Raw genomic sequence first — 27,130 nt, 5'->3', positions numbered from 1 at the left:
CTCTTCATCCAGGAAAGACATTTATCTTTTTTCTCATTTTTTTGGGATTTCTCTCTCATTTTATTACAATATATCCAATTTATCTTCTTCCTTTTTAAGTACTATAATTATTAAAACAATAAGTACCCCAATAATTACCATTTATTACTGACCCATCATTTCATATTCTCTAATTCTTACTGTAAGAATTTTGAACTCTTAAAATCTAATCTAAATCAAAATATTTATAGTGCAAATCATCTATTTTGATTAAGTTGATCTGAAGAGGGGGAAAATCATTTTCTTAATCTTAAATTTATGCTTTCTATTCTATTATTATTATTTTCTTAACCCCTGTTTTTATGTCTTTGAAATCTCAGGAACTCAATTTGGATGAACGTTAATGAGGCAATTGCTTTTCATGATTAGGAATATTGTAAAAGATTTTGTAATACCAATGGTAAGTCGTATCTGAAATTCTGGACTAATGACTATGTCGATGATTCAATTTGTCGTCTTCCACTCTTACTGTTAGTGACTGCCTCTATTTAATTTTATGAATCTTGTGGGCCTTGCATTTCCTCCAGCACAATGCAAGATGGATGTTGGTAATTACCAACAGTATAAATGGGAGCCAATTTTTCATTAGTTATGCCAAGCAATCCTATCTCATTGTAAGTATTATTACTTTTGGTATTCAAATTCTTCCCTCTTTTCAAGTAGGATGCCAAATAGTAGCATTGTATTTTTTTTTCCACATTGAACATGCTGTTGATGAAAGAAAATTAAACAGAAAATTTTGATGGTATGTATATATCTCTTTTTCTATTTTCTTCGTGTAGGTGAAAAGTTGCTTCCATAAAATTTCTATGCACAACTAATAACTCTTCAATGGAAGAATTATATGGGTGCTCTCTAATATAACAAAACATGTAGTGTGAATAAAAAAAATTGAAATAAAAGAAATTTTGATTAAAGAAAAATTTACATTAGAGGGTGCATGTGCAATCATAATGGTTTTATTTGGGAAAGAAGAAGAAAATGGATTTCAACCGAATAACTAAAAATCTGCCAATTTTAATGAAAGTGATGATGCCATATTTGTGGTCATGGTATTGCTTGAAAATACAGGAATTTTTTTATAAAAAAATTATTCAAATTACCTTTATATTCTATGATTGCCAATATATTTTAGAATAGATATAAGATATATGGTCAAACTCAATTAGATATAACTTAAATAATTTGTAGAGGAATGAAATTTCAATATTTGCATCATATACCTATTTTTATAGACTCACCATAATATATATATATATATATATATATATCTTTTTTATTATATAATGTGTATTTAGATATTCATAATTTTTAATTTTAATTTTTTATTATACATCAAGGATGATGTGTCACCACTTTATCATTTTTTCTTCATTTAATTATTTATTTTATTTTTAGTATCTAAAAATGATGTCTATGGACATTGAGGTTGAGAGAGAGAGAGAGATAGAGAGGGAGTAGTATATTCATGCAAAAAACATTGGTTACTGAAAGAAAGACAAAATGAAAACTGAAAAATAATGACTCTTAAATGTGGTAATGAAATCGTTTGGAGATTTTTATAATAAAAATAAATACGGCAAGAAGAAAGGGAGGGGCATGAGGAGGGTACTTACTTTTTTAATTTTTTTCTTTCTTTCGTTTTATCCTCTCTAGGAGCTCCCATCCCTTTTGCTCCCTTGGTGACTCGAACTAGCAATCTTCGGGTTGGAAGTGAGGGGTGCTTACCATCAGAGCAACTCCCTCTCGTCTGGAGGGTACTTTACATGTATACAGTTTTAGAGTATTTTACATAATAAATGATTACTAAATCACTAAATTAATGACAATAACTTTTGGACTTTTAAAATTGAAAAATGGATGGGTAACTAGGAGAATATAATCAAGAAATAATTTTTAAGGTTTTTAGTATATCATATAATATAAATTGCAAAAATGTCAAAAATTTGAGAAAAAATTTAGTGTCATTCTTAAACTAATCTTCTTTATTATATAAAATGTACATTTAGATATTCATAATTTTTAATTTTAATTAATTATATATATATATAAAGAAAGAGAGAAGTGACGTGACATCTTTCTTTGATCAAGTTTACTATTTAATTTAATTACTATTATAAAATAATAATATCTTTTAATATATTATTTATTTCGCAATTCTTTCTAATTTACAAATATCAACGTCTTTAATTGCATCTTACCATAATAATTTGGGAAATATATGTCATTGACTCATTTAATAAACAAAAAATTATTTCGAGAATTTTATATTGATTGAGACAAGTTATTAACATTTAACATTTTTTTAACAAAGTCACATTTAACTATGTCTTAAAAAAATATTAAGTTAGACACTATTTTATAACTTTTTTTGAGTTTTTTAACATAAAATATAAATTAAAAAATATTTAAAAACTCGAGAAAAGGAGAAAAAGGAGAACTATGATTCTTGATCAAGAGATATTCTTTATTCTTTTATATATATATATATATATATATATATATATATATTATAGGTCAAGAGAGAAAAATTAAGAAAAAAAAGAGAAATTTGGAGAATAATAATAAATTAATAGTTATGATAATAAGAAGGAGAGATAAATAAGATTTTATTTAGAAAACCTTAGAAATAGAAGGTGGGAAGATGAATTAATTTTTTTTTATAGTAACAATGAGAAGAAATAAAAAAATATAACAGGTTGCAGTAATATCACGAAAAAATAAAAATAAAATATTTGAGATTTATTTTTTATTCAAATTTTATAAATCAAAGGAAAAAATCTTATTAAGGAAAAATAAAATTTTGTGAATAAGAATAATTAATTATGGTAATAAACTGGAGAGATAAATAAATAAATAAAATTAAAAATTATAAAAATAGAAGGTAGAAAACGTAATAAATTGTAGTAGCAATGATGAGGAGAAATGAAATTAAGAAAAAAAATAATAAATTGTAGTAATGATAAGGAGATATGAAAGGCAATAAATCGTAGTAATAATGAGAAGAGAGATAAATAAGGTAAATATATTTATCATAATATAATAATATAAAGGTGAGTATCATAACTATGTTAAAAAATATTATATTAAATAAGACACTATTTTATAATTTTTTTGAGTTTATGATAATAAGGTGGAGAGATAATAAGATTTTTGATTTTTAAAAAATTATAAAAATGGAAGGTTAAAAAAACGAATTTAAGAAAAAATAATGAGTAAATTGTAGTGATGATAAGGAGAGACGAAAGACAATAAGAAGAAAGATAAATAAGGTAAATATATTTATCATAATAATAATATAAAGGTGAGTATCATAACTATGTCTTAAAAAAATATTAAGTTAGACACTATTTTATAACTTCTTTTGAGTTTTTTTAACATAAAATATAAATAAAAAAATATTTAAAAACTCAAGAAAAGGAGAACTATGATTTTTGGTCAAAGAGATATTTTTATTCTTTTTATATATATTTTATAGGTCAAGAGAGAAAAATTAAGAAAAAAAGTGAAATTTGGAGAATAATAATAATAATTTAATAGTTATGATAATAAGAATGAGAGATAAATAAGATTTTATTTAGAAAACCTTAGAAATAGAAGGTGGGAAGATGAATTAATTTTTTTTTATAGTAACAATGAGAAGAAATAAAAAAAACTATAACAGGTTGCAGTAATATCACGAAAAAAGAAAAATCAAATATTTGAGATTTATTTTTTATTCAAATTTTATAAATCAAAGGAAAAAACTTATTAAAGAAAAAGAAAATTCTGTGAATAAGAATAATTAATTATGGTAATAAACTGGACAGATAAATAAATAAAATATATATTAAGAATTATAAAAATAGAAGGTAGAAAATGTAATAAATTGTAGTAGCAATGATGAGGAGAGATGAAAAAAAAGATATTTTAAATATATATTTTCTTAAATCGAGACATCAATCTTCTGTTATAACTTTAAAATAATGATATCAACATATAATTATTTCTTTCATGTTCATGCCGTTGGTGTTTTCATGGACGAGTGCTTGAAGTTAAATTACATTCAGGGATATCATTGAAAATCTTAGTAGTATTTAATTAAATCTATAAAAATATTTTAAATTCCAAGATTTATGTAACGTCATATCATGGTCCAATTTGTGTAGATTACTTTCTATACAATAACACCATACTAAGCAATTTCTGTCCACCTTTCCCTTTATTTATTTAACAAATCAATAACACAAGCAAGTGCGTACCTCATATTTTACCCTACTCTCAAGCTCTCTCGCGATACTCTCTACAACTTTATCCGAATTAATAAAAAAAATACAAAATTCAACCTTTTTGCCTATTCTTTCTCAAAATGTCTTACACTTATCTTTACATCAAGATTTAACAATTTCATAAATAATCTCATTATTTAAAAGAATAAATGGAGATCACTACCAATGGAAAAATTTGTAAAATACATTTATTTTTTAATTTCAAAATATTCACGTTGATCTACATGATCAATGTGAAAACTTATATATATATATATATATATATATATATATATTCCTCTACACCTTTTTATTTACAATATCTCCATAATAAATTCATACCATATCTTTCATAATAAATAAATAAAAACAATACGAATCCCCAACTTTCCTCCAATTATTTACACAATTTTCACACTTACCTTTACACAAATATTTAACAAATCCAAATAATTAATTCATACAATTAAATGGTAGCATAACCAATAATGAAAAAGTGTTTTAAATACCACAAACAAATTAATAAAGATCCACACACACCATTTATCTTCATAGTCATCATCGGCTCATAGTGGTTAACTGAGGTTAGATTTTCAATATTCAATATTATTATATGGAACTTACCATTTATTGCAATACTCTATCTTTAGTTTGACTTTGACAAATACTTATACAGAAGTACTACCATGGATAAAAAATATAAGGATCGGCCCCAAATAATTAGTTCAGAGAATTATCAAGGTAAAATATTAATTATAATATTCATGACTATATTAAATTGTTCTTTTAAATATTTATTTTTGAATACAGATACAACTGAACAATCAAGCAAATCGGTTAAAGTGATGTATGAAAATATTATGCAAGAGCGAATTGCATATTTTAGAAAGGAACAAGAGCAATTGAAAAAATATATATACAAAGGAGTTTCACGAGATCAAACAAACAAAGAAAGACATGACATTTTTCATGTATTGGTTTTTATGTAATAGGGAGCTGAAATAAATTATGATTAGAGAATATATTCTCTAAACATCAATCTAATAAAGAATGATGGGCCGTTGTTGATGTATTTATATATTATAGCAATGAAAATAAAGTATTTTTTTAGTAGAGTATATATTCTGACTTATTCATTAAGAATGTATTATTCACATTAATTAGATACTAAATTTGATAAGTTTCATTATGTATCATCATTTCAAATGAAAAGATAATGATATGCTCAAATAATATAATGATATAATTAATCCAAAATAAAAAACATCCTAACACATATCTATTAATCCTCGCGCGAAGCGCGGACATGTTCCCTAGTTTTAATCTAAAGTTGATTAATTCATAATTGCTTCTGGAAAGACAAAACATGAAATATAATTTGTGAAGTTAATATAATTATGTTCACATCTAATTATCTGCTTAATACAATTTTGCCTCGTGGCTAACCGGCTTCTTGACTTTTTCATCTTTTTATGTTTCTTTCTCGAATATCATCTTTTGCTCTAATATATCATGCTTTCTCCGTTCATTTTTATTTGTTTATATTTGACTTGACATATTTTTTTAAAAAATATCTAATAAAATAAAGAATATATTGAATAAAATAAATTCAATATTTTGGAAAATGTATTGAAAAATAATTTTAGTTAATAATAAAGATAGATTAGAAATTAAGTGATATGTCTCTTAATTTGCTAAATTGAATAAGCAAAAGTGAACATCTCTTTTTCATTCGAGAAGTTCATTCAATAAGTAAAAATGAGCGAAGCGAATAGTAATTCACTTATACGAAAATAATTACTCTGAATTAATACCCTCTTCATTTCAATCTAAGTGTCATACTCTTCTTAAGAATCTGCCCCAAATTTCTAATTTCAACATTTTAAGTAAAAAGCTTCAAATCACAAGATTTAGAGGATTACACACTTCTTAAATTTTAGACTATATATTTTGGGCAAATTACAGAAATCACATACTTTTAAGGCAAAATTACAATCTATCCCTTAAAAGTTTATAATTACAGAAATCCCTCAAACGGATACAATAATATAAGCGTTGATACATTAATCTGATCCGCGAGATACATTAATCGTTAAGTAAGATACATTACATTTTATACATGATACACTAATTTGATGCGCGAGATACATTAATCTGATGCGCGAAAATGAGGGATTTTGGAGATTTGTAAAATTTATAGGGGATAATGGTGATAAGCAAACTAAAAGATGGGATTTCTGTAATTTTTTCATATATTTTTTTCAAAAATCTTTATTTCTCAAATTTTGAGCTCAGTTAAACTAAAATACTTGAATTGAAACATTGGGAGCTAGTGGTTTAGTATTTAGTGTACTCTCAATTTAAATTTGTATGTCCTACTTTTCTCTTTACTCTGTTTCAAAAAGGAAAATGTCTCTGTTCTTTTTTTGGTAATTCTTTAATTTTAACTTTCTATCTAACAAGTTTAAGATCAAATTAAAAGACATTTTGATACATTTGATATATCTTTGATTTAAGATCGAAAATTAAAAAAAATCATTTTATTTATTTAAATTTCGTGTTTTTGTGTCAAGACGAAAAAAAATGATAATTGCACAATGTTATCAAAATCTCATCACCGGCCAAGTTGGACAACGCAGTCATTGTGTTAACCCTTTTCTTCAATAAAAAAATGTGAACTATGTCTATGTCTTAATATTTCGTATTATAAATACTATGTCACTACTCATCTTTACAAAGAAATTAAAAACTTGCTTAGCTACAGCAATTCATAAATATTCTGATTATACTAAAAGAGAAAAGAGTATATATCCACTAGATATCAACACCAACAATATTATATGGGGAATTGCATGAAAAAAGAATCGATTTCATCAAAAGAGCCAGAAACTAACAAGGATCATTTCTATTGTCATAATAATACCATGAAATTAGAGGAAGATTATTTTCTCGTTGGAGAAAATAATAAGGAAAGTATTCATTCTTCGATGCCTATAATAAAAGAGGTAAAGATAAAAATCACAAAGAAGCAATTATTAGAGTTGATGAGTAAGGCAGACATAGAAGGTCTATCGATACATCAATTATTGACAAAGTTGATGAACGTCGATGAAGGTCTAGAGTTGCATCATCGCTCATGGAGGCCTGCCTTACATACTATACATGAGGTCAATTAAATTAATATGATTACTTGATAATTTCCACAAGCACAAATTCCGCTTTTTATAGGACCAAAAATTATTTCCTCTCTCTATATATAACTTCTTCTTTTTTTCTTTTTTGTTTTTCATTTTTAGATGTATGTAGGAGGGTTCATTGATTTGTTTATGAAATGTGTATACAAGAATTTTGTAAATGTCAAGATTGCAGTCCATTTGCTCTATTTTCATGAAAAAGTGGACTTAGTATTTATAGGAATCAATTCTTTTATAAATTTAATATTTTTTTTTGTTCAATTTTATTAGTAAATCTTTCTTTGTCTTTTCTACTTGCTTTCTCTCTTGGACAAGCTCTTACTTTGGTTATTTTTCGATCGATCTAACGAGAGGAATGAAAATAATTGATACAGGAGTTTGTATAAGTGTTCCAGCCAGGAAAACGACTCTGAGACGAATTTTGTTGTTTGGGTTAAGTTTTTTCTTAACTTTTCTCTTCTATGGTGGAACTAATGAAACTATGAATTTAATTAATTGATGTAAAACAGTGTTGAAGTATTTTAATTACAATTATTAGTGGGAAATCCATTATACATATACCAGTATCTACCTAAATCTTATTTATTAATAAGATAAATTTTCTCTGCTATTGTTATTTTATGATATCCACATGCATGCATTGAAGAACCAGGTTCTTAAATTCCTTGTTTAAGGAAGTAAAAGATCACGACCTACCTTAATATGATTTATCTAAAATCCCTACTAAAAATTTGAGCAATTTCAGATTACAACTATATAATAGAATCAAAAGCATCGGACTAACTCGGGTACCTTACACTTTCTAGTTGTGAAGGGTCTGATTTCTTCGCTTCATAAAAACTTTTATAATTCATTTCTTTTAGTAGCCATGATAGGGATTTTCCATCAATTAACTGAGACGACATGTTAAAGATTTGAATTTTATATAATGTTTGTCAATCATATCAAAACTTCGTATTTAACATAGTTCAACAAATTCTCTCTTTTGATTATGATATTAAATCCATAGAAAATTTCATGTTCAACTCGAACCAAACTTGATCAACAAATATGACTTAGTAAAATATGTGAATTGTGATCTCATCTAATTCTATCTGAAGTTCACCTTCCACTCAATGAAACCTTCTAAGTGGTTAGGTTAAGTTCAATCATGTTTCCTATAAACATAGTCAATAATTTGCACATGACTAGATTCTTTGATTAGTAAAAACTTCATGTGCACCTGATCTCCTCTATTTCCCCCTTTTTGACATAATTGAATAATTAAGTGTTAGTCAAGTTAAATAAGATAACTTGGTCACTAGAAATACACTAACATGAGCATATATAATAATAGTAGTATCTCAATGAAAATCCAAAGATATTAGCCATCTTGAAGTTCCATATTCAAAATCAAACTAATTAATTTATAGATGCAACAATTAAGTTATAAGTGCCCAAATTACAAAAAAAAACTTGATATATTTTCCATGATAAAATAGAGGAGCACAAAGAAATTCATGAATTAACATGAATGTCTCTCCATGCCAGTAGCAAAGTGGCATCTACTGAAATGTTCAAAATTGTGACGGCTAGTTGTATATATTTTATAGGCATAATATATAAATGTATCATTTGACTTGGCTTCAGCTTGCATCTATACCTTTCAATTTTGGGTGTGTACGCGTCCTACATGTCATAATACATGTAGGACACCACATGACACAAAATTGTCATGTAGGACGAATGTGTCTATTTATTCAATTTTATACAAGGTTTAAGTGGCTACTTTTGCATACCCAAAATTAAAAGGCATAGATATCAATTGATACCAAGTTAAGGACACATTTATGTATTATACTTATTGTTTTGGTGTTTTTTTTTTTTAGCATAGGTGTCCCAGGGGTCAATTGTTGTGTTTTTTCTGTGTACATCACTCTCATTTGGTAAAATAAATTTTCTGTAATTATCAAAAATTAGCTGTGTAACACGTTGTAATTAAGTTCGGGTTATATTTGGACTAGATAAATATATATGATTCATTCCAGACTCTGAATATATCATTTCATGTGCGGTGAGATATATATCATCCTAATTAAGGAAAAATGAGTTTGGGTCTCAACATTTCAAATCATTCGCCAATCGAGAATTCGTACAATAAGTTATGAGCGGTTTACTAAAAATTGAGCATTAAAGATTCATCTAAATGTTCGAGAAATTAATAGGCAGTACAACATGACACCATTCACACTGAATGTGTCACAAAAATGGGCGATGCGACATAGTGAATGTGTAGAAGCGAAAAATAGTTCTATAAATACATGCTAGATCGGGATTTTTCGTTATCCTTCAGTTTGGACGGTGTTTTTTTTTAATTTTTGATCAAATTAAGCCATTATTTAAATTAATTTATCAAAATAAAACGGTTTTTTATAATAAAAAAATTACAAAACTAACATATCAATAACGTTTTAGGGTATATTTTATTTTAAAAATTAAGTTGTGTGAAATATTTGTTGTTGATGGGTTAAGTTAAGAAATGTCACTCGGGGTAACGTTTTCAGCGTAATACGTTACTCTGAGTAACGTTTTATAATACTTTACTCCAAGACACATTTTACATCTAAAACGTTACTCACAGTAACGTTTCTTAAGAATCTAATCACGGGTCATCGAATTCTGCAAATCTAGCTGTAAAATGTTACTGACAGTAACGTTTTACTTTAAAATCGTGACTGGACACTCTGTTAAAGTCATATTCCTCCATTCTCTAACTTGACCACATAAGATTATAAAATAAAACATGTTGTAAGAAATGTTTTGCATATTCCAACAATATTCAGCGAAATTTTTACCTGTATATCTCATTGTTGAAGTCTTCATCAGGTATATATGAGTTATATAAGTTGCAAGTTAATATATCCTATTAGGTTAAGTCACTATTATAGCTTTAAAATTGTTTTTTCTGATTTATTGATTATAAAAAAAAAAGTCTTAATTTTATGTGTAAATGACGAACTTTAAACGTAGCGTGATGATTGCTTTGTATTAGGATAGCGAAATAATTACTAATATGAACGGATTCAGGTATATTGAATCTAGAATGATTATTAGCATGTCTATCTCAAATAATTATGTTGAATTGATTGGATTTTGTAGCATGAGAAAATGAGAATAAACAGTGAAAATATTTAAATGGATATTTCTAAAAAATATGTATGTTCAATTGAAGGTAATAATACATGGTTTATTGAGTTTAAAATTGAGAATAACCAATCTTTGTTATAATTCTTTTTCATACCTCAAAAATTTGCAGATAAGACTGATATAAATATTTTGGTGATGTACGTAAAAACCAAATCGACCAATGATTTCCGATGCATGATAATGGTGGTTTTTCCACAACTTTGATGGCAACAGCAGTACGCTCATTTTTATCAATATCAACACCGTAATAGTAAAAAGGATGTGTATTAAATTAATTAATTTTAAAATAATAATATTACAAAGGTAAATTGGTAAAACATAAATATTTTTCTTTAAAAATAAATAGTTAAAACAATCCATCTATATATAAAAGGAGAAGAAAAAATGACACATGTCATTACCACAATTTTTTATAAATAATTATCTAAATAAATATTGACACATGTCAATAATTACAACAATTTTTTAAAATCTTAAATTTTAAATAATTTAAAATAATCAATAATAAATAATTATTTAAACAAATATTGACACATGTCAATAATTACAATTAGAATAATTGTACGGCAGTTACACAACATCTTAAATAAACAAAAATAAAGTATTAGTCAATACCACAATAATCGCTAATTATTAATTAAATAAATATATACAAATATCAATACTTAGATTTAGACCCATTTAATTTAATTTTACGGTAACTAAATATAATTTTAATTAGGAAAAACTACCTATCTAGACATACTTAACTACCACATATACATATTTTATCTCTACTTTAAAAATATTACATAGAATACCACCTTTTAAAAAATATACCATATTTAAAAAAAAATTAAATCAGATACACAATCCCTTTAAAAATGATAATGTATAATTATCTTAAAATTACATCTCCTCGATTAGTAGGACACTAACAATTCAAATTAATTTCTCTTTATTCTTTTCAGCCATTTCCCTCCCCAATCCCAAAACAGATACCTCACGTATCCCACCACTACCCCTTCTTCTTCTTCATTAAACGTTTCCTACCCCTATCACAAAAAAAAATTGTATCTCATTCCCACTCCACACGTATCCCTTCTTCCTTAATCATTTTTATTCCCTTTTGCATGTGCTAAATTCAAATCAAACTCTACATAATCAGCATTAGTTAAAGTGGCAAAGTAAGATTTTCTTTAGTTTTTCCTATTGTATATTTGTTTTCAATTGTATCATGTATTTGATTCGATGCTTTAGATTTTTTCTAGCCGATTTATTGTAGGGTTTTTATATTATTATTTCTCCATTCCATTTTAATGGCTCATAATTCAGAAAATAGTATGAATATTGTTATGGGTATTTTTAATGAACAATAAATTTCTCATAAAAGATTTTTTTATTTGTTTCTTTTCATTAACCATTTTGTAATGGCTGTAGGATATCAATCTTTAGTTCAACAAGAGTACGCAATGGATGCTAACCAGATACAGGTATGGGTCCCTGCTTTTTAATATATTGTTATTTTATAACAAAGATTCATGGATATGACATGCAAAATGTTTTATTTTTTAGTGTATATTGTGATTTTTAAACATTTTTTGATTTGGGAAATTACATATGATGAATATTACCCGAATAGTAGTGTTATATTTCAAGTGTCTATCATATGTTTGAATCTTTTATATGAATTTGGGGTTTGTGAATTATATCTTGATATGACTGTCAGTTGTATCTCAATGTAGTGATTTATACAGTTATATAATCTCCCAATTTCTTAATAATTATACAATATAGAGTAAAATACAAACTCGAGATACACAAGGATGCTAACACATAGTATACAATTTTTTGTGCTTTTGTAGGAGTATGAGTTGTTTCTTAAAACCCCCCCTGTTCATCCTCTGCGTATTGTTAGTTCTACAAAGGATGGCATTGTTAAAGACTTTAAGAAGATCCTTACTGTTGAACAACTTGACATGTTTAGGCAGACATGTTTTGGGATGTATCTAGATATTCCAGAATGCTCATTTCAAGCACAATTACATCGTTGCTTGATGACACTTGAAGTTGATCAAGATAATCCTAATGAATTTTGGATATGTGCTAATGGGTCTATCCTGCGTTTCACTATTGCTGAGTTTGCTCTGATTACTGGGCTCAAGTGCACCGGTAATGAAAATGATTTCCAGGTTGATGATAATTCTAACAGTAGTTTGTTAGTCGATTATTTTTATGGTGCGAAAATTGTAAAGAAGGAGGACCTTAATAAGTGCTTCCATGATAAGAGGTGGGGAAGTAACAATGAAGATGCTGTAAAGATTGCGATATTGTACTTCATATACAATTTTATCTTCTCACAGCAGAATGATACTATCCCTATAAGAGATTTTGTGATTGTTGATAATGGGACAGACAATCAGTTTCCATGGGGAAAGATATCATTCAAAGAATTGATGAGAACATATAGGCACAAATTAAACTATACAAAGCAATTGTATCGTCAAGCGGGAATGCCATATGCTATACAAGTATGGATTTACGAGTGCTGCATGCAACTCCCCCCCCACATTAGCTGTTCATCATGCTAATATAATTCCCAGAATTCTGAACTGGCGTGTTATTGATCCAATGCCCAAATTCAACACCATCATGGAAAGCATATTTATCAACACAAGCAACAGAGTAAGTATATTTATCTGGAAATGTCTATTAAATATGATGTCAGATACATGTATCCTTTTGTATTAATCAAATTTCATATGTTGCGATGTTATTTTTCACAATTAGTAGCTATTATTGTTTTATGTTTCCATTTATTCTTTTAATATGTATCTGAAACGTATATTGTAAATTTTCAGGTCTCATTTAGTAACATTTCTCCGTCTCCAACTGAATTGGCAGTCTATGACCTAACTCATGTATCTGACATTGCTCCAAATCAAGTTGTCACTTCTGTTGTTCCTGATGGATTTGAGGATTTTACTACTCCACCTCCATCAAATGTGTACATGGTGTCTAATTTGTCTGGATCTTCATCAGCGCAGCCGCATAAGAAACAAAAGTTGGATGGCACATCACATGCTGCTAAATTTGACAATCATGATATGTGTAGTCATACACCTGAAACAGTGATCAGCGAGGGAAAAGAACCCTTAATTAGTTCAGTTTTCGATAATCCTCACAAGTCCGCTGAAAAGGAGTGCACCACTTCTTATCACGAGCTAACTCACAACATCCAAGTGCAAAGTCCACAGTCCAAAAACACAGAAGAGGATTACAGTTCCAGTCAAAAAGAGTTTTCTTTGCTTCGGAAGGATATCAACAACTTAAAGGATATGGTAAAAACGTGTTCAGTTTATATATATGTGTGTGTGTGTGTGTGTTTTTTTTTTTAAGTTTGTAACAAATGCATTCTTTGTTTGTTAGGTGGAAAAACAATTTGTTGATCTGCGTATGTACATGCAAGACATGTTCAAAGTCATATTTGACGCTATCAAAGAAAAGAAAAATATGGAGTATAAGGTTATCTAACCGTATTCTGTATAATATACTAAAAATATAACACATAATACATTTGAACTTTAATGTAATCTAAATTTTTTTTTAGGGTCCAGGAAGTGCTATTCAAAGTAGTGATGGTGATGGTTCACACAATAATGCAGTTCCATACAATACACATGGTGAAGGTAATGGCAGTGGTGACACAAAGAAAGCTACCATAGAAGAAGTTCAGGGTGTCCACATATCAAAGGTATCAACAATAATTCATGTATTCATGATTATTTATTCATTAATATCTTATGTCTATATCATTACACAAGTTTTCAATTCTTTAGTATGCACATTTTATTCATTTAGTTATCAGATACACAACTACCATACACAGATACACGATTTCTGCATGATATATTATAGATACAGTACTTCTCGTAATGTCAATAAATTACAACTTTGTAAGTTTGAATATCAAAGGATGATCATCAGGATTACATGGTTCAATCTAATGTATCTGGTCGAACAAAAAAGGCTTTCACAGACGAGATACATCAAGCAGGTCAATATGAGGTATAACAAATTAACAAGAAATACAAGTAATTCAGATAGCTAGCTATATGATGTATATTTGACTGATTTTATATTTATTTTAAGGAATTACATGAATCTGATAAAGACGTGCCAGTTGCATCAAATTACATACCTATAAGCAATTCAAAAGTTCGCAAATCAACTTCACAGGAGCAAGATCAGTTGGAGCCAATCTGTGTACTCCCATTGAGTGCAGTACTTTCAGATACAAACACCAATTTTGAATTTTTTATTAGTGACAGTGCCCTTTCATCTCAGATACCAGAAACCAAAATTGTTGTACGTACATCAACAGTGTTCACAGAGACGCCAGTTCAAAGGAATAGGCTACCTGGAAGATGAAACAAATCACCATATGTTACTGAATTTGGATCTGGATCAGGCACCAAAGTTGTATCAGATACTTTTTCTCAAATTCATCCATTTCAATCATATTTCATCGTTGGCCCCCATCCGCTTGAATTGTTTCAAGAATATTCTGTGTGGTTACAAGCTGGGCTTCTAAAGACTCATGCCAACAAGTACGTATATGTGATTTATTTCTGAGTATCACATATCGTAAGAAGCTGATTGTTTGATTTATATCTAGAAAAGTATAATTCCAATTTCTTTTACATTTCAGGAAAACAAAGGATGAGCATTATAGGAAGAAAGATTATGATCTCGATCAACATCTCGACTTTGTTGTCGCATTTGCAAAGACAAAAAATTGGTTTTACACCATGTCAGTTGCAGGCAATTATTGGAATGCTGAGGTAATTATTTATTTTTTGTAAAAAATTACATAGCTTTTTAGTTTGTGTCGTGTATACAACTTAGATACATGATGTATCTCTTAATATAATTCATTATGTTACTGTTATGATCCTAATATGATATGTATCTCAATAATCAGACATAAGTATTCTCATTTTGTAATATGTATCTGGAACAAAATTATTTCTGTATTAAGACCAACAACAGATTTTATTTTGTAATATGTATCTGACCATCTTCATCAATTCATTATTTTGTTTTTATAGCACATGGATGTTATTTTCTACTATTTAAGGAAGAAGTCAAAGTTCCAATCAAACGGCAATCCCAGATACACTACTGCAATGTGTCATTTTAAGTCACTCATGGATGAGATTTATCACACATATAAAGCTCAAGTTCCTGGTCAGAATGCTTTCACCCAAGGAAATTCTATTTGTTCATACATTAAAGGTTTTGGGACACCTGCTGGTATACCTTGGGATCAAGTTGATGAGGTGTATATTCCTGTTAATTACAAGGAAGAATTTCACTGGGTGCTGGCAGTTGTACAACTCAAAGACAGGTGCATCAGAGTTTATGACTCGCATGTGGCTGCTGGTCACAACTCTTTGATAAAAGCAGAGATTGCTAAGATTGCATTTCTTTTGCCTTCTTATCTGACTCTTAGTGGTTTCTTTGACAAATCTGAGCGCGTTGACTGGTTGAATCTTGAAGCGTACAATGGAAAAACAGTCCAAGATGCCTTTGAAATTATATTTCAAAGTAATATTGTTCAACAGTCCAGTGGTTCAATGTGTGCATCTCTTCACTTTGTATATATATTTATTTATGTTTAGTCATGATTGTTCATATTACTAATTTAATGTTGATTTTTCAGGGACTGTGGATTATATTCAGCTGCATATGCTGAGTATCTGACTGATGGACAGTCGATACCATTAGCAAATTTTGATGCCAATCTACACCGTTCGAGATACGGTGCACTTTTATGGAATTATGGAAATCAAAAAGCCTCGTCTGGTTCAGTCAGTGATAACGAAGATCCTCATAAGCCAAGGAACACGTTTGTTGATTCAGATGGCATTGAAAAGATTAATATAGATTAGTCATCTGAAGTTTTTTCAGATTTCCCCTTTATTGAACTTGCTAAGGTTATTTTTATTAGATACATTAAGATACGTGGTTATAACGTATCTAAGTCGTTTCTCATTCCCATTTTGTCGTTTTTGTAAGGTTATGAACCTATATTATCTTTATATAAAAGGTTGTTTAGATTATACATGTAATTTTGTTTATTTATAATAGCTCTTATTAAATTCATGACATTACTTATCTTGCTTAGTATGACATATAGATTTAGTTAAATTTTAATGATCATGGAAAGAAGTTGAATTTGTACAGACGTGGGTCAGTTCCACCTACTATATATTGATGGTTCGTTAAGTGCAGTGGAGCTGAAATAGTATTCATATGCTACTATTTCATGTATCTGTTCTACATGAATATTATATCTATCAATATCACAACCTCTTTACACAATGTGAGTCATATTTGTTACATATGATTTTATATACGCGTATTCAATAGGATTTCCTAATCAATATCATTGATAAAATCGATCGAATGTATCATTTCTGTCAATAACTTGTTGTAAACAAAAACAGAAAAATGCCAAAACTTTATCATACTTGCCATAGAATCCATGGAAAGTCATACCAAATTCCAGAAATACTAAATTTCACCAACAAGACTAAAAAAACATCCAAATGTATATGAAAATAAGAAAATTCATCTCTTCATTGGAAAATAACTACAAGTACGTCGATTGTGACCTTCTTGACCACACTGTCCACAACAATTTGTACTTGATGATATTTTTTCACTCATGTTCTTATGTCTGCTCTTCTTTGGCCTCCCTGGTGGTCGCTTGTATTTAGGTGGAAAAACAACTTCGTTTAACACACTATCAGGTATATTCCAATCTTCTTCATCCGGCAGCGGACCAATTGGTATCTCATATGTACTTATTAGTGTTGATGGCTTGTAGTATTCTGAGCAGTATGGTTCAAACTCAGTTATGTTTTTTTTTCTTAAAACTGCAATTGCATGCGAACACGGTATCTCGTCTAATTGGAACCTTCCACAACTACATGTTTTACTAATCAAGCAAACAATGTATCTCCGTCCGTTATCATCAACTCCGTACAATGATTCAGAAGAAGGTCTCACCTGAAAGGTAGCAATACTGCCATTAGTTATATAAATTTCATAATATTACAAGCAAAACATTTTAGATACATCTTTCATGTATCTAGATACGCTTGATGTAATGTATCTAAAGTTTCTTTAATCCATACACGTCACACAGTAATATCATATAAAGAAAAAAATAGTATAACAAGTAATACGTACCGTCATACGTGAAGACTTTGCCTCATTCACAACTAACATCTCTTGGAATTTTCTTCCAAGGGTAGTAAATGTATATGTTGCCTTTTCTCTATTTCTGCAATTCCAATCTCCAAATAAAATTCGAACTTGCTCCAGAAAATCAATTATTGGTAGTTCTCGTGCCTCCACTAAACACGAATTGATACATTCTGCGATATTGGATGTCATCATCCTACCTCTGTTTACAGGTGCATATACTCTTGCCCACTTCTCATATCCTGCCAACATAAGATAATCCTTCACTCTATGATCCATATCCTCTACTTTCTTCATCATTTCATCAAAATCTTCTTGTCTATATGCCTTTGCCATTGCATAAAACACATCGCTTAATGTATTTTTGCTCTTCTTGTAATACTTACACACATTCTGCCAAAGATGCCAAACACAAGCACAGGGGCGGCTGGCAAGGCTACTAAAAAAGTCTTTGGCCTTAGGCCCCCAATTTTAGGGGGCCTCATTTTTTAGTTAATTAGGTAGGATTAAATTAAAAATAAAATAAAATTAGAACTAAGACAATAAATGTAAAGGCCCCATTTTTTAGTTAATTAGGAAAGATTAAATTTAAAAAAAAAAATTGTTAGAGCTAGTCAATAGTGTAAACGGCTAAATGAAGTGATAGTCATAGATATGACTATCACTTTTTAACTTTCCAATAAAAAAGTTGTGTACTTTTTTTTAGTGTACAAGCTATCTTATTTTTTTATCTTATTTTTTTTCTAATTGTATTTTTATATATTCTATCCTCCTCCCTTCTATTTCTTTTCACTTTCTCTTTTCTAATCTTATATCTCTCTCTTATTCAAAGCTAAAAAAATTACTTATTGATAGTTTATATTTTAAATTTGGAGAAAACTATATTGCAGCAGTCCAATTCATTTTCGGAAATCAAGTCTTCATAGCTTTTGAATTCGGTAATATCATTCTAATTTCTAATATTAGTTTTGTTTTGTGTCTTATGTTTATTATATTTTTTATTTGATATTGTAAATAGTGTTTAAAATATTTGTTAGATTTTAATATGTCAACTAGAAAATATGAATCCGGTCATTCAAAACTTAAAAAAAAAAGAAAAGTCGATAACTTGATAAAATCTCAAAAAGGTGCTCTTGATAAATTTTTGGAAAACAATGAAAAAAGTAAATCAAAAAAAGTAGGGGAATGCTCTTTAGAAGAACAAGTTACAAACTTAGTTGAAGTTGAGTTAGATAATTATATAAACCAAAAAGAAGAAGAAGGAGAGGAAATTAGTGAAAAGTCGGATGTAGATTCCCAAGAAAATCAAGAACTTATAAATGAATTGAATAATCATACTCCTAAAAATATCTATGATCCTAGTCAATGGAATATTGTTGATACAAAGTTAAGAGACTTATTAGTAGAAAAGGGACCAATTAGAATTACCGACACATGTTTTCCAAAGGATAAATTTTTAAGGCACTTTTCTATTACATATTATTTTCAAAAGTTGGCAAATGGAGAAAGACATGAAAGAAGATGGTTAGTTTATTCCAAAGATTTGAATAAGGTATTTTGTTTTTGTTGTAAGTTGTTTAATACGACATTTAATGCAACGAATAATAAGTTAGCTAATGAAGGTAGTAGAGATTGGAAAAATCTTACTACTAAGCTTAGAACCCATGAAACAACTAGCCAACATATTATTAATATGAGTTCATGGATTGATTTAGAATTTAGATTGCGTAATAATAAAACAATCGATAAAAACATTCAAGACCAAATTAATAGAGATAGAGAACATTGGAAAAATGTATTGTCAAGAATTATTTCCGTCATAAAAACTCTTGGAAGAAATAATTTGGCATTTAGGGGGAAAAATGAAAAAATCTATCAAGAAAATAACGGAAATTTCTTGAGTCTTATTGAAATGATTGCAGAATTTGATCCAATTATGCAAGAACATATTCGACGAATCAAACATGATGAAATTCATAATCATTATCTTGGACATAATATACAAAATGAATTAATAAATTTATTGGCAAGTGAAATTAAGAACAAGATTATTGAAAAAGTTATAAAAACAAAGTATTTCTCTATCATACTTGATTGCACGCCAGATACAAGTCATCAAGACCAAATGTCTTTTATAATACGGAGTGTAGATATTTCGACAACTCCAATAAATGTAACCGAATATTTCTTAGAATTCTTAAAAGTGGATGATACAAGTGGAAAAGGTCTTTTTGAAGTTATTTTAGATGAAATAAAATGTATTGGACTTGATATTGATAATTTAAGAGGACAAGGATATGATAATGGGTCTAATATGAAGGGAAAACACCAAGGAGTGCAAAAAAGACTTCTTGATATAAATCCTAGATCATTTTATACACCATGTGGTTGTCATAATCTAAATTTGGTACTTTGTGATATGGTTAATTCTTGTACGAAAGCTATATCATTCTTTGGAGTGGTACAACGTATATATTCACTATTTTCTTCGTCTACTAAGCGGTGGAAAATTTTAAAAGATAGTGTACCTAGTTTAACTCTTAAATCATTGTCACAAACACGGTGGGAAAGTCGTATTGAAAGTGTTAAAGCAATAAGGTTTCAAACTCCACAAATAAGAGATGCTTTATTTAAATTAGAAGAAGTTAGTGATGATCCAAAAATTAAAAGTGAAGCTAATTGTTTAGCAATTTTTGAGCTTGAAAATTTTGAATTTTTATTGGGTATGACTATTTGGTATGATGTACTATTTGCTGTAAATTCAATTAGCAAAAGTTTACAATCAAAAGATATGCATATTGATGTCGCTATAGATCAATTAAGAGGTTTAGTTTCTTTTTTTAAAACATATAGAGAAGAAGGATTTACAAGTGCTATGATTTCGGCTAAGGAAATTGCATTAGAGATGAATATTGAACCTGTATTTCGTAAAAAACGTGTAATTTATAGAAAAAAACAATTTGATGAGAATGTTGATAATGAAATCACAAGATCTCTTGAAGAATCATTTAGAGTTGATTACTTCTTATACATAGTAGACCAAGCCATCTTTTCACTTCAAAATAGATTTGAACAATTTGAAGTATATGAAAATATTTTTGGTTTTCTATTTAGTGGGAAAAAATTGAGATCATTAAATGATGAGAATTTAAAAAAATATTGTCTTAATCTTGAATGTTCCTTAAAACATAATACTCACTCCGATATTGACGGTTTAGACTTATTTTCTGAATTAAAAGTGTTAAGAGAAATCATAAAAGTAGAAGACAATACTCTAATTGAGATACTCAATCAAATAAAAAGACTTGATTCTTTTCCAAATGCTTACATTGCTTATAGAATAATGTTAACAGTTCCCGTAACAGTCGCCTCAGCCGAAAGAAGTTTTTCAAAATTAAAAATAATAAAATCTTATTTAAGATCGACAATGTCTCAAGAAAGATTAAGTGGTTTGGCTATATTATCGATTGAAAAAGAATTATTAGAAGAGATTGACTACACAAAAATTATTAACAATTTTGCATCTCAAAAAGCTAGAAAAATAGATTTAAAATAAAAACATTTATAATTTTTTTTAAGGCCTCTAATTTGATTTTGGCCTTAGGCCACCAATGGGTTTGAGCCGCCCCTGCACAAGCATAATGAGGCACAGAAGGATACACTCTACTCACAGCCTTTATAATGCTTTCATGACGATCTGACACAACACACATGTTGACACGTTCACCAAAAGCGCCTCTGAAATGCTCGAAAAACCACGTCCAAGAATTATCATTCTCAGAGTCAATTACACCATAAGCAAGCGGTAATATACACCCTGTAAAACAAACAGATACATGACATTATAGTTATTGTTAAATATTAGTAAATACAATCAAAGACGGATACACATATAAGATATTCATTCTTTTAATAAAATTAACACACCTGCTCCATCCAGAGTGCTAGCAGAAACAAATGTACCCTTATAAGCTCCTTTTAGGTGAGCTCCATCCACAACAACAATTGGCCTACAGTGCTCAAAACCTTTTATAAAAGGATACAACGCTATAAATAGATACATGAATTCATTATCTGTTGACTTATGCATTCGGATGTAAGAGTTTGGATACACAGTATACAACATATACAAGTAGCTTGGCATCTTAATGTAACCCTCAGTTGGACCTCCTCTTAACATCTTAATAGCTCTCTCCTTCGAACGCCACGCCTTCATGTAATTAATGTCAACTCCCAAGTCACGTTTAACATCTTCCTGAATGTCCTTTGGAGTATGCTTTCTTTTATGATTCTCATATTTTGGAGCAACTATTCCAGCTATTAAACCAATTGTTGCTTGACGTTGTGACATCACTTTCTCCTTTAACGGACATGTATGATCGTTATTGAAACACCTTACTCGAAAAATAGTTGTATCATTCAAACAGGATGCTTTGAATACCCATTGGCACTCCTCAGACATACATCTCAAAAAATAACTGCACACAAAGGCACTCATTTACAATAGTTGAGGCTACCAGATACATTAGTAAATATACAAGATACAAACTGATGAAACTTAACATTTTTTTGAATTCACTATAATGCTACTCACAACAAAAAAGGATGCATGCCCAACTAATCATATATGATACCAAAATTCGAGATACATAATATTTTTACGAGATACACAATATAAAATCTCTAGACATTTTTATCATGTATATGTACTACATTATTTTCAGGTCGTTTAGTTGCTCGAGATACACTATTTTTTTTCCGAGATACACAATATAAATTATGACTCTTACACATAATACCAGTTACACAGAAACGATACAGCCACTAAAACAACAAACATGACTAACCTCTTTTTGTCGGATCTTGCAACCTTGTATTGGAATCGATTGTCTATGGCATATTTTTGCATAACAGCCACAATAGTCTTCTTGTCCTTATACAACTGCTTGACTTGAACAAATTTTTGATTACAGTCACCAATAACATGATCCGAATTCATATCCAAAATACATAATGCATCTACACTACGAATCTCTTGAAGAACTACGCCAGATACATTCATGTCATCACCTCCAACTTGAACAATTGATGTATCTGGCTCAAACGCAATTTCACCATTAATACCACATCCAAAATTGTGATCTTTTGTTGTTATGCACAATGGATACATCCCGCAATTTGTTTGACGTCTTTTCAGTTCCATAAAAAACCTCATGCCCATCTCGTTTCGGATTTCCATTGGAGTTAGATTGCCTTCCATCTTGTATCTGATCTCCATTATTTTTCGAGTACAATCAATTCCTAATTGTGCTGATATACCATCGACTAGATTGTTGTAGTTTGCATTATCTCTCAAAAGTATTCCATCAATTCTATAGTTTTCATATTCAATTTCAGATACCCATGAACCGGAATGCCTCAACAATATTGTGATATTCGCCATAATCAAAAGAAAATTCGAAATTTATAGGTTGAAAAGAATCTTAATTTGATGAAGAGGATGAAGAAGTTCAGAAAATAATTTGATGTACAAATCGGTTGATGATGATGGAGCCATGAAATACGTTATGGTTGTTATATCTCCCATAACTTACTCCTTCAATTAAGGGATTATCTCCCACGATTAATTCCAATTAATTAACAAACGTGTATCCTATCTTTTAAACATGTATCCCTCCTTTAAATTTTAATAGAGTCATGTATCTTAAGGATTATTACCCATGTATCTTAGGAATAAAAAGTGATATAGGAAGTAATATTGAAAACTAATGGGATTTCTAGTAATTGGGATGTAAAGTAGTGGGATATATGTAGTTTGCCCTTTTAATTAATCTATAATAAATTATTACTTAACTATTGGATATATAGATAGATGATGAGTATATTCTTTACTTAAGGAGTCTAAATATATCAATATTTTATGTTTAAAATTTATACGAAATAATAAATATATTTTTACAGATAAATACAAATGATAGAATGATGAGTATATTCTTTACGTAAGGAGTCTAAATATATCAACATTTTATGTTTAAAATTCATACCAAACAATAAATATATTTTTATAGATAAATACAAATAAGACAGTTTTACAACTCCTCAATATAACTTCTCAATAACCACCCACTAAACAAGAAAACTTAAACTATATTATTCACTGCATCTTTAAATTCACGTACTATATATAGACATCTCTTAGTAATAAATTTACATTGCTTTGGGATATTCAACAATATACATGGCTTTTCAATTTAACTCAATCTCAAAAATTACATCCAAATCAATGCAATGGAACTTGAAAATTCGTGTTATTCGATAATTGTGGATTGTTCCTGATAAATTCAAACCAGAAATACCTTACTCTTTGGAGATGATTTTACAGTACGAAAAGGTAATACTCATACAAATAGTTTTTATATACATAGATTAAAATTATCATAAAAATTCTTTTATTTTTATTACAAGGTGATCGTATACATGCATCACTTTGAAAGTTCGTGGTTAAGCATTTCAGAGAAATTCTAGATGAACTTGGTGTTTATCACATGAATTACTTTGTGGTTGCCCCAAATAACATGAAATTTAAGACAACAAAAAACACAAGCTTACCTTCACTTTGAATACAAAAGTTACGGAAATTCAAGATCTATCTTTTCATATGAATATATTCAATATCCGCACCTTTGAAAAATTGACAATTCATCACAATGTTGATGAGACAGAGTTTTTGGGTAATAATGATATGTTATTCCATTCATTATATTTTAAATTTACAAAACTGCTAATTTATTTTCTATCTATATATAATAGGAGAGAAAAAATGTCTACCTGTTAGCACCACAAAATTTATAGACATATTAAATAATAAATAACAATTTAAAAAACAAAACAATTAAAACAACAAACCATAAATTAAAAACAGTTTTAAAATTTGTTTACTTTAACTACACTTCATAGAATTATTTCAATTTTCAAAACGTAATTATTTTTAAAATATAAATATCTAAAATTTAAATTTTAATACAAATTGTTTTGGGGACAGTTCTAAAAAATAGGATGTGTGAATCCTTTTTCTGTGGGAAGTTAGTATATTTTTAATAATAATAATAATAATAATAATAATAATAATAATAATAATAATAATAATAATATAATAATAATAATAATAATAATACTAATAATTCCGTAATTATTAAATATTTTAAAATATTATGTATTACAAAATTGTATTTTGTAAAAATATAATAAAATAGAGACACATGCGATTAGTTAATTAATTTTAAATTAGTGAATGAAAAGGGCAGTATTGGATTCCAAAAATATAGGTAACTGATTAGAATTTAATTAACAATTAATCTAAAAATGTCTTTATCTAGAATTAACGTAAACGGCTTATTAAGTTCTTCATTTGTTAAAACATTCTATATATACCGTTTTAATTTTCATTTTCTTTTATAATTTATCTTATATATTATTCCAAAATTTTAAAATAAAACCTAATTAAATAGACAGATAATTATTTATATATTTTTACGTTTAGAAAATAATTATTGTTTAGTTTTTTTTCTTTTTAAAATGAAAATTGTATTTTAACATTTTTGGGCTCTTTAAAAAAACGAATTGGAAAATGGTATTCGAGTTTATTCTTAATATTTAATTATTTAGAAATTCTATGATTGAAAGTTAGTGAGTGGTAAAATTAGTAACTGCAAAAAGATAAATAAAAGATCAGGATAAACACATTTGTAAACCGCTTCAGTTAAAGAATTTTAAATTGAAGAAACCATTAATGTCATTTTTATAGGAACTACATTAGCAAAATTTTAACGAAAAAAGTCAGAAAAAATTATTTATCCTTAATTATAATCTATCTATATATAAAAGGAGAAGAAAAAGTGTCACGTGTCAGCACCACAAAAAAAGAATTTATTAATTATTAAAATTAATATAAAATATAAAAATCTAAAAATAAAAATTTCAATCACTAAAAAAAAAACTGTCTTTTAACGTTTAGAACTTTTCTTCTTCTTCCTCTTTTTTTGGAAGTTTTCAAATTTAATATTAATTATTTATTTAAAAATAAATTTTAACTATATAACATATTTGAAAGAACTACCCACGTTCTTTGGAAAAAAACATATATTCATAATAATTTATATATATATATATAGAATTAAATAACAAATTACTATTTTTCTTAATTTACAATTATCCTATAAATAAACTACCCAGTAAGTCTTCTAAACCAATCCCACTCACTTCTTCTAAAAAAAAGTACTGCAAATTCGAAATTACTATACATTGTAGTAACTGTTCAAAAGTTTTATTATAATTTGAATATTTAATATTTAATAATTTCAGAAGGGCAATAGCCTTCTCATGCGTGATGATGGAAACAATTCATCAAGGAAAAATATGAATATGAGTAGGAGGTGCTAGACAGATATGTATTTAATCACTCAAAATATGAATTTAAATGCTTTTCATGATTTTCTTAGTGCCAAGATATTAAAATGTCACTGAGTCTTTTTGGTATGTATATCAGTTACTCTCTTTAGTTCTGCATACTTCTTTTTTGTTTTTTCTATGAATTGTAGTTTTTGATATATAGTTCGTTTTGTATATTTTATTATTCATTTTTTAGATTTGTAACTGTATTCAAGATTTTGCAAGTTATATGGGATTAAGTTTTACATGTGTTACTAACTTTATTAACTATGGAAAGAAGCATCATGTAAGTGTTTCTTAATTGTCACGACCCGATTTACCAAGTCATGATGGCACCTACTATAACCCGCCAGCAGGTAAGCCAACCCGTAACCCGGAACAACAAGTAATGGGTCTGAGGGTAGAAGTTAAACAAGAGTAGGCAAATAACAATATAAACAGTCGGACACAAACCAAAAACATATATACAAATAAAAATCCCTCCCAGAACCTGGAAGTCACTAGTACAGAGCTACTACAAAATGAGTACAAGTCCTAAAACCGGACAACAGAGACTGGACTGTCTCGAAAGGAAAAAGACAAGTCTATATATACAGATGGAGATTGAGATAGTACAAAACGCCGTGTGCTCACCCCCGTCTCCGGATAAGTCTACTCCAAGCTCGATCAACGCTGGCTACTAGTGCTCGGACCTGCATCACAAAATAGATGCAGAGCGTAGCATGAGTACCAAAACAACAGGTACCCAGTAGGCATCATCGG

At 28.5% G+C, this 27,130-nt stretch overlaps 4 protein-coding genes and 2 long non-coding RNA genes across 6 annotated transcripts in view; 3 read left to right on the top strand and 3 right to left on the bottom strand.

The window, feature by feature from the left end:
* Positions 1 to 345: 345 nt before the first annotated feature.
* On the top strand, positions 346 to 5,292 carry LOC125852035 (uncharacterized). The gene is made up of 3 exons (XR_007444961.1): positions 346 to 439; positions 567 to 653; positions 5,097 to 5,292. It is a non-coding gene; the product is annotated as an uncharacterized LOC125852035 (long non-coding RNA).
* Positions 5,293 to 12,075: 6,783 nt separating this feature from the next.
* LOC125852032 (uncharacterized) lies at positions 12,076 to 15,076 on the top strand. The gene is made up of 7 exons (XM_049531775.1): positions 12,076 to 12,138; positions 12,511 to 13,176; positions 13,507 to 13,986; positions 14,075 to 14,170; positions 14,256 to 14,399; positions 14,621 to 14,713; positions 14,798 to 15,076. The coding sequence occupies exons 1-7, from the start codon at positions 12,076 to 12,078 to the stop codon at positions 15,074 to 15,076; spliced, it is 1,821 nt and encodes a 606-aa protein (XP_049387732.1).
* A 283-nt stretch (positions 15,077 to 15,359) lies between these two features.
* Positions 15,360 to 16,770, top strand: LOC125852031 (uncharacterized). Its single transcript, XM_049531774.1, has 2 exons — positions 15,360 to 15,489; positions 16,371 to 16,770. Exons 1-2 carry the CDS (start codon positions 15,368 to 15,370, stop codon positions 16,597 to 16,599), a joined length of 351 nt encoding a protein of 116 aa, XP_049387731.1. The 5' UTR covers positions 15,360 to 15,367; the 3' UTR covers positions 16,600 to 16,770.
* Positions 16,771 to 17,281: 511 nt separating this feature from the next.
* LOC125852034 (uncharacterized) lies at positions 17,282 to 18,256 on the bottom strand. The gene is made up of 2 exons (XM_049531776.1): positions 17,906 to 18,256; positions 17,282 to 17,722 (listed from the first exon to the last, which is right to left on the bottom strand). Exons 1-2 carry the CDS (start codon positions 18,254 to 18,256, stop codon positions 17,282 to 17,284), a joined length of 792 nt encoding a protein of 263 aa, XP_049387733.1.
* Positions 18,257 to 21,703: 3,447 nt separating this feature from the next.
* On the bottom strand, positions 21,704 to 23,198 carry LOC125852036 (uncharacterized). Its single transcript, XM_049531777.1, has 2 exons — positions 22,768 to 23,198; positions 21,704 to 21,737 (listed from the first exon to the last, which is right to left on the bottom strand). Exons 1-2 carry the CDS (start codon positions 23,196 to 23,198, stop codon positions 21,704 to 21,706), a joined length of 465 nt encoding a protein of 154 aa, XP_049387734.1.
* Positions 23,199 to 26,822: 3,624 nt separating this feature from the next.
* The window catches only part of LOC125852033 (uncharacterized), a 2,301-nt gene continuing 1,993 nt past the window's right edge, over positions 26,823 to 27,130 (bottom strand). The window contains exon 3 of the long non-coding RNA XR_007444960.1: positions 26,823 to 27,060. This is a non-coding gene — a long non-coding RNA (uncharacterized LOC125852033). The remainder of the gene's footprint in view (positions 27,061 to 27,130) is intronic.

The sequence above is a fragment of the Solanum stenotomum genome, unplaced genomic scaffold (assembly GCF_019186545.1).
Source record: "Solanum stenotomum isolate F172 unplaced genomic scaffold, ASM1918654v1 scaffold31754, whole genome shotgun sequence".
NCBI lineage: Eukaryota > Viridiplantae > Streptophyta > Magnoliopsida > Solanales > Solanaceae > Solanum > Solanum stenotomum.
Note: the sequence above shows the minus strand (reverse complement) of the source record. Positions and strands in the feature narration are given on the sequence as shown.

Excerpts from the sequence above, each read along its gene's own strand:
- LOC125852036 (XM_049531777.1), bottom strand. The coding sequence starts at position 23,198 with ATGGAGATCAGATACAAGATGGAAGGCAATCTAACTCCAATGGAAATC. Across the intron at positions 21,738-22,767 it reads GCAAGATCCGACAAAAAGAG|GGTGTATATTACCGCTTGCT; the intron begins GTTAGTCATGTT and ends TTTGTTTTACAG.
- LOC125852034 (XM_049531776.1), bottom strand. The coding sequence starts at position 18,256 with ATGGCAAAGGCATATAGACAAGAAGATTTTGATGAAATGATGAAGAAA. Across the intron at positions 17,723-17,905 it reads CAAAGTCTTCACGTATGACG|GTGAGACCTTCTTCTGAATC; the intron begins GTACGTATTACT and ends GCTACCTTTCAG.
- LOC125852032 (XM_049531775.1), top strand. The coding sequence starts at position 12,076 with ATGGCTGTAGGATATCAATCTTTAGTTCAACAAGAGTACGCAATGGAT. Across the intron at positions 14,171-14,255 it reads AGAAAAATATGGAGTATAAG|GGTCCAGGAAGTGCTATTCA; the intron begins GTTATCTAACCG and ends ATTTTTTTTTAG. Across the intron at positions 14,714-14,797 it reads ATCAAGCAGGTCAATATGAG|GAATTACATGAATCTGATAA; the intron begins GTATAACAAATT and ends ATTTATTTTAAG.
- LOC125852031 (XM_049531774.1), top strand. The coding sequence starts at position 15,368 with ATGAGCATTATAGGAAGAAAGATTATGATCTCGATCAACATCTCGACT. Across the intron at positions 15,490-16,370 it reads GCAATTATTGGAATGCTGAG|GGACTGTGGATTATATTCAG; the intron begins GTAATTATTTAT and ends TTGATTTTTCAG.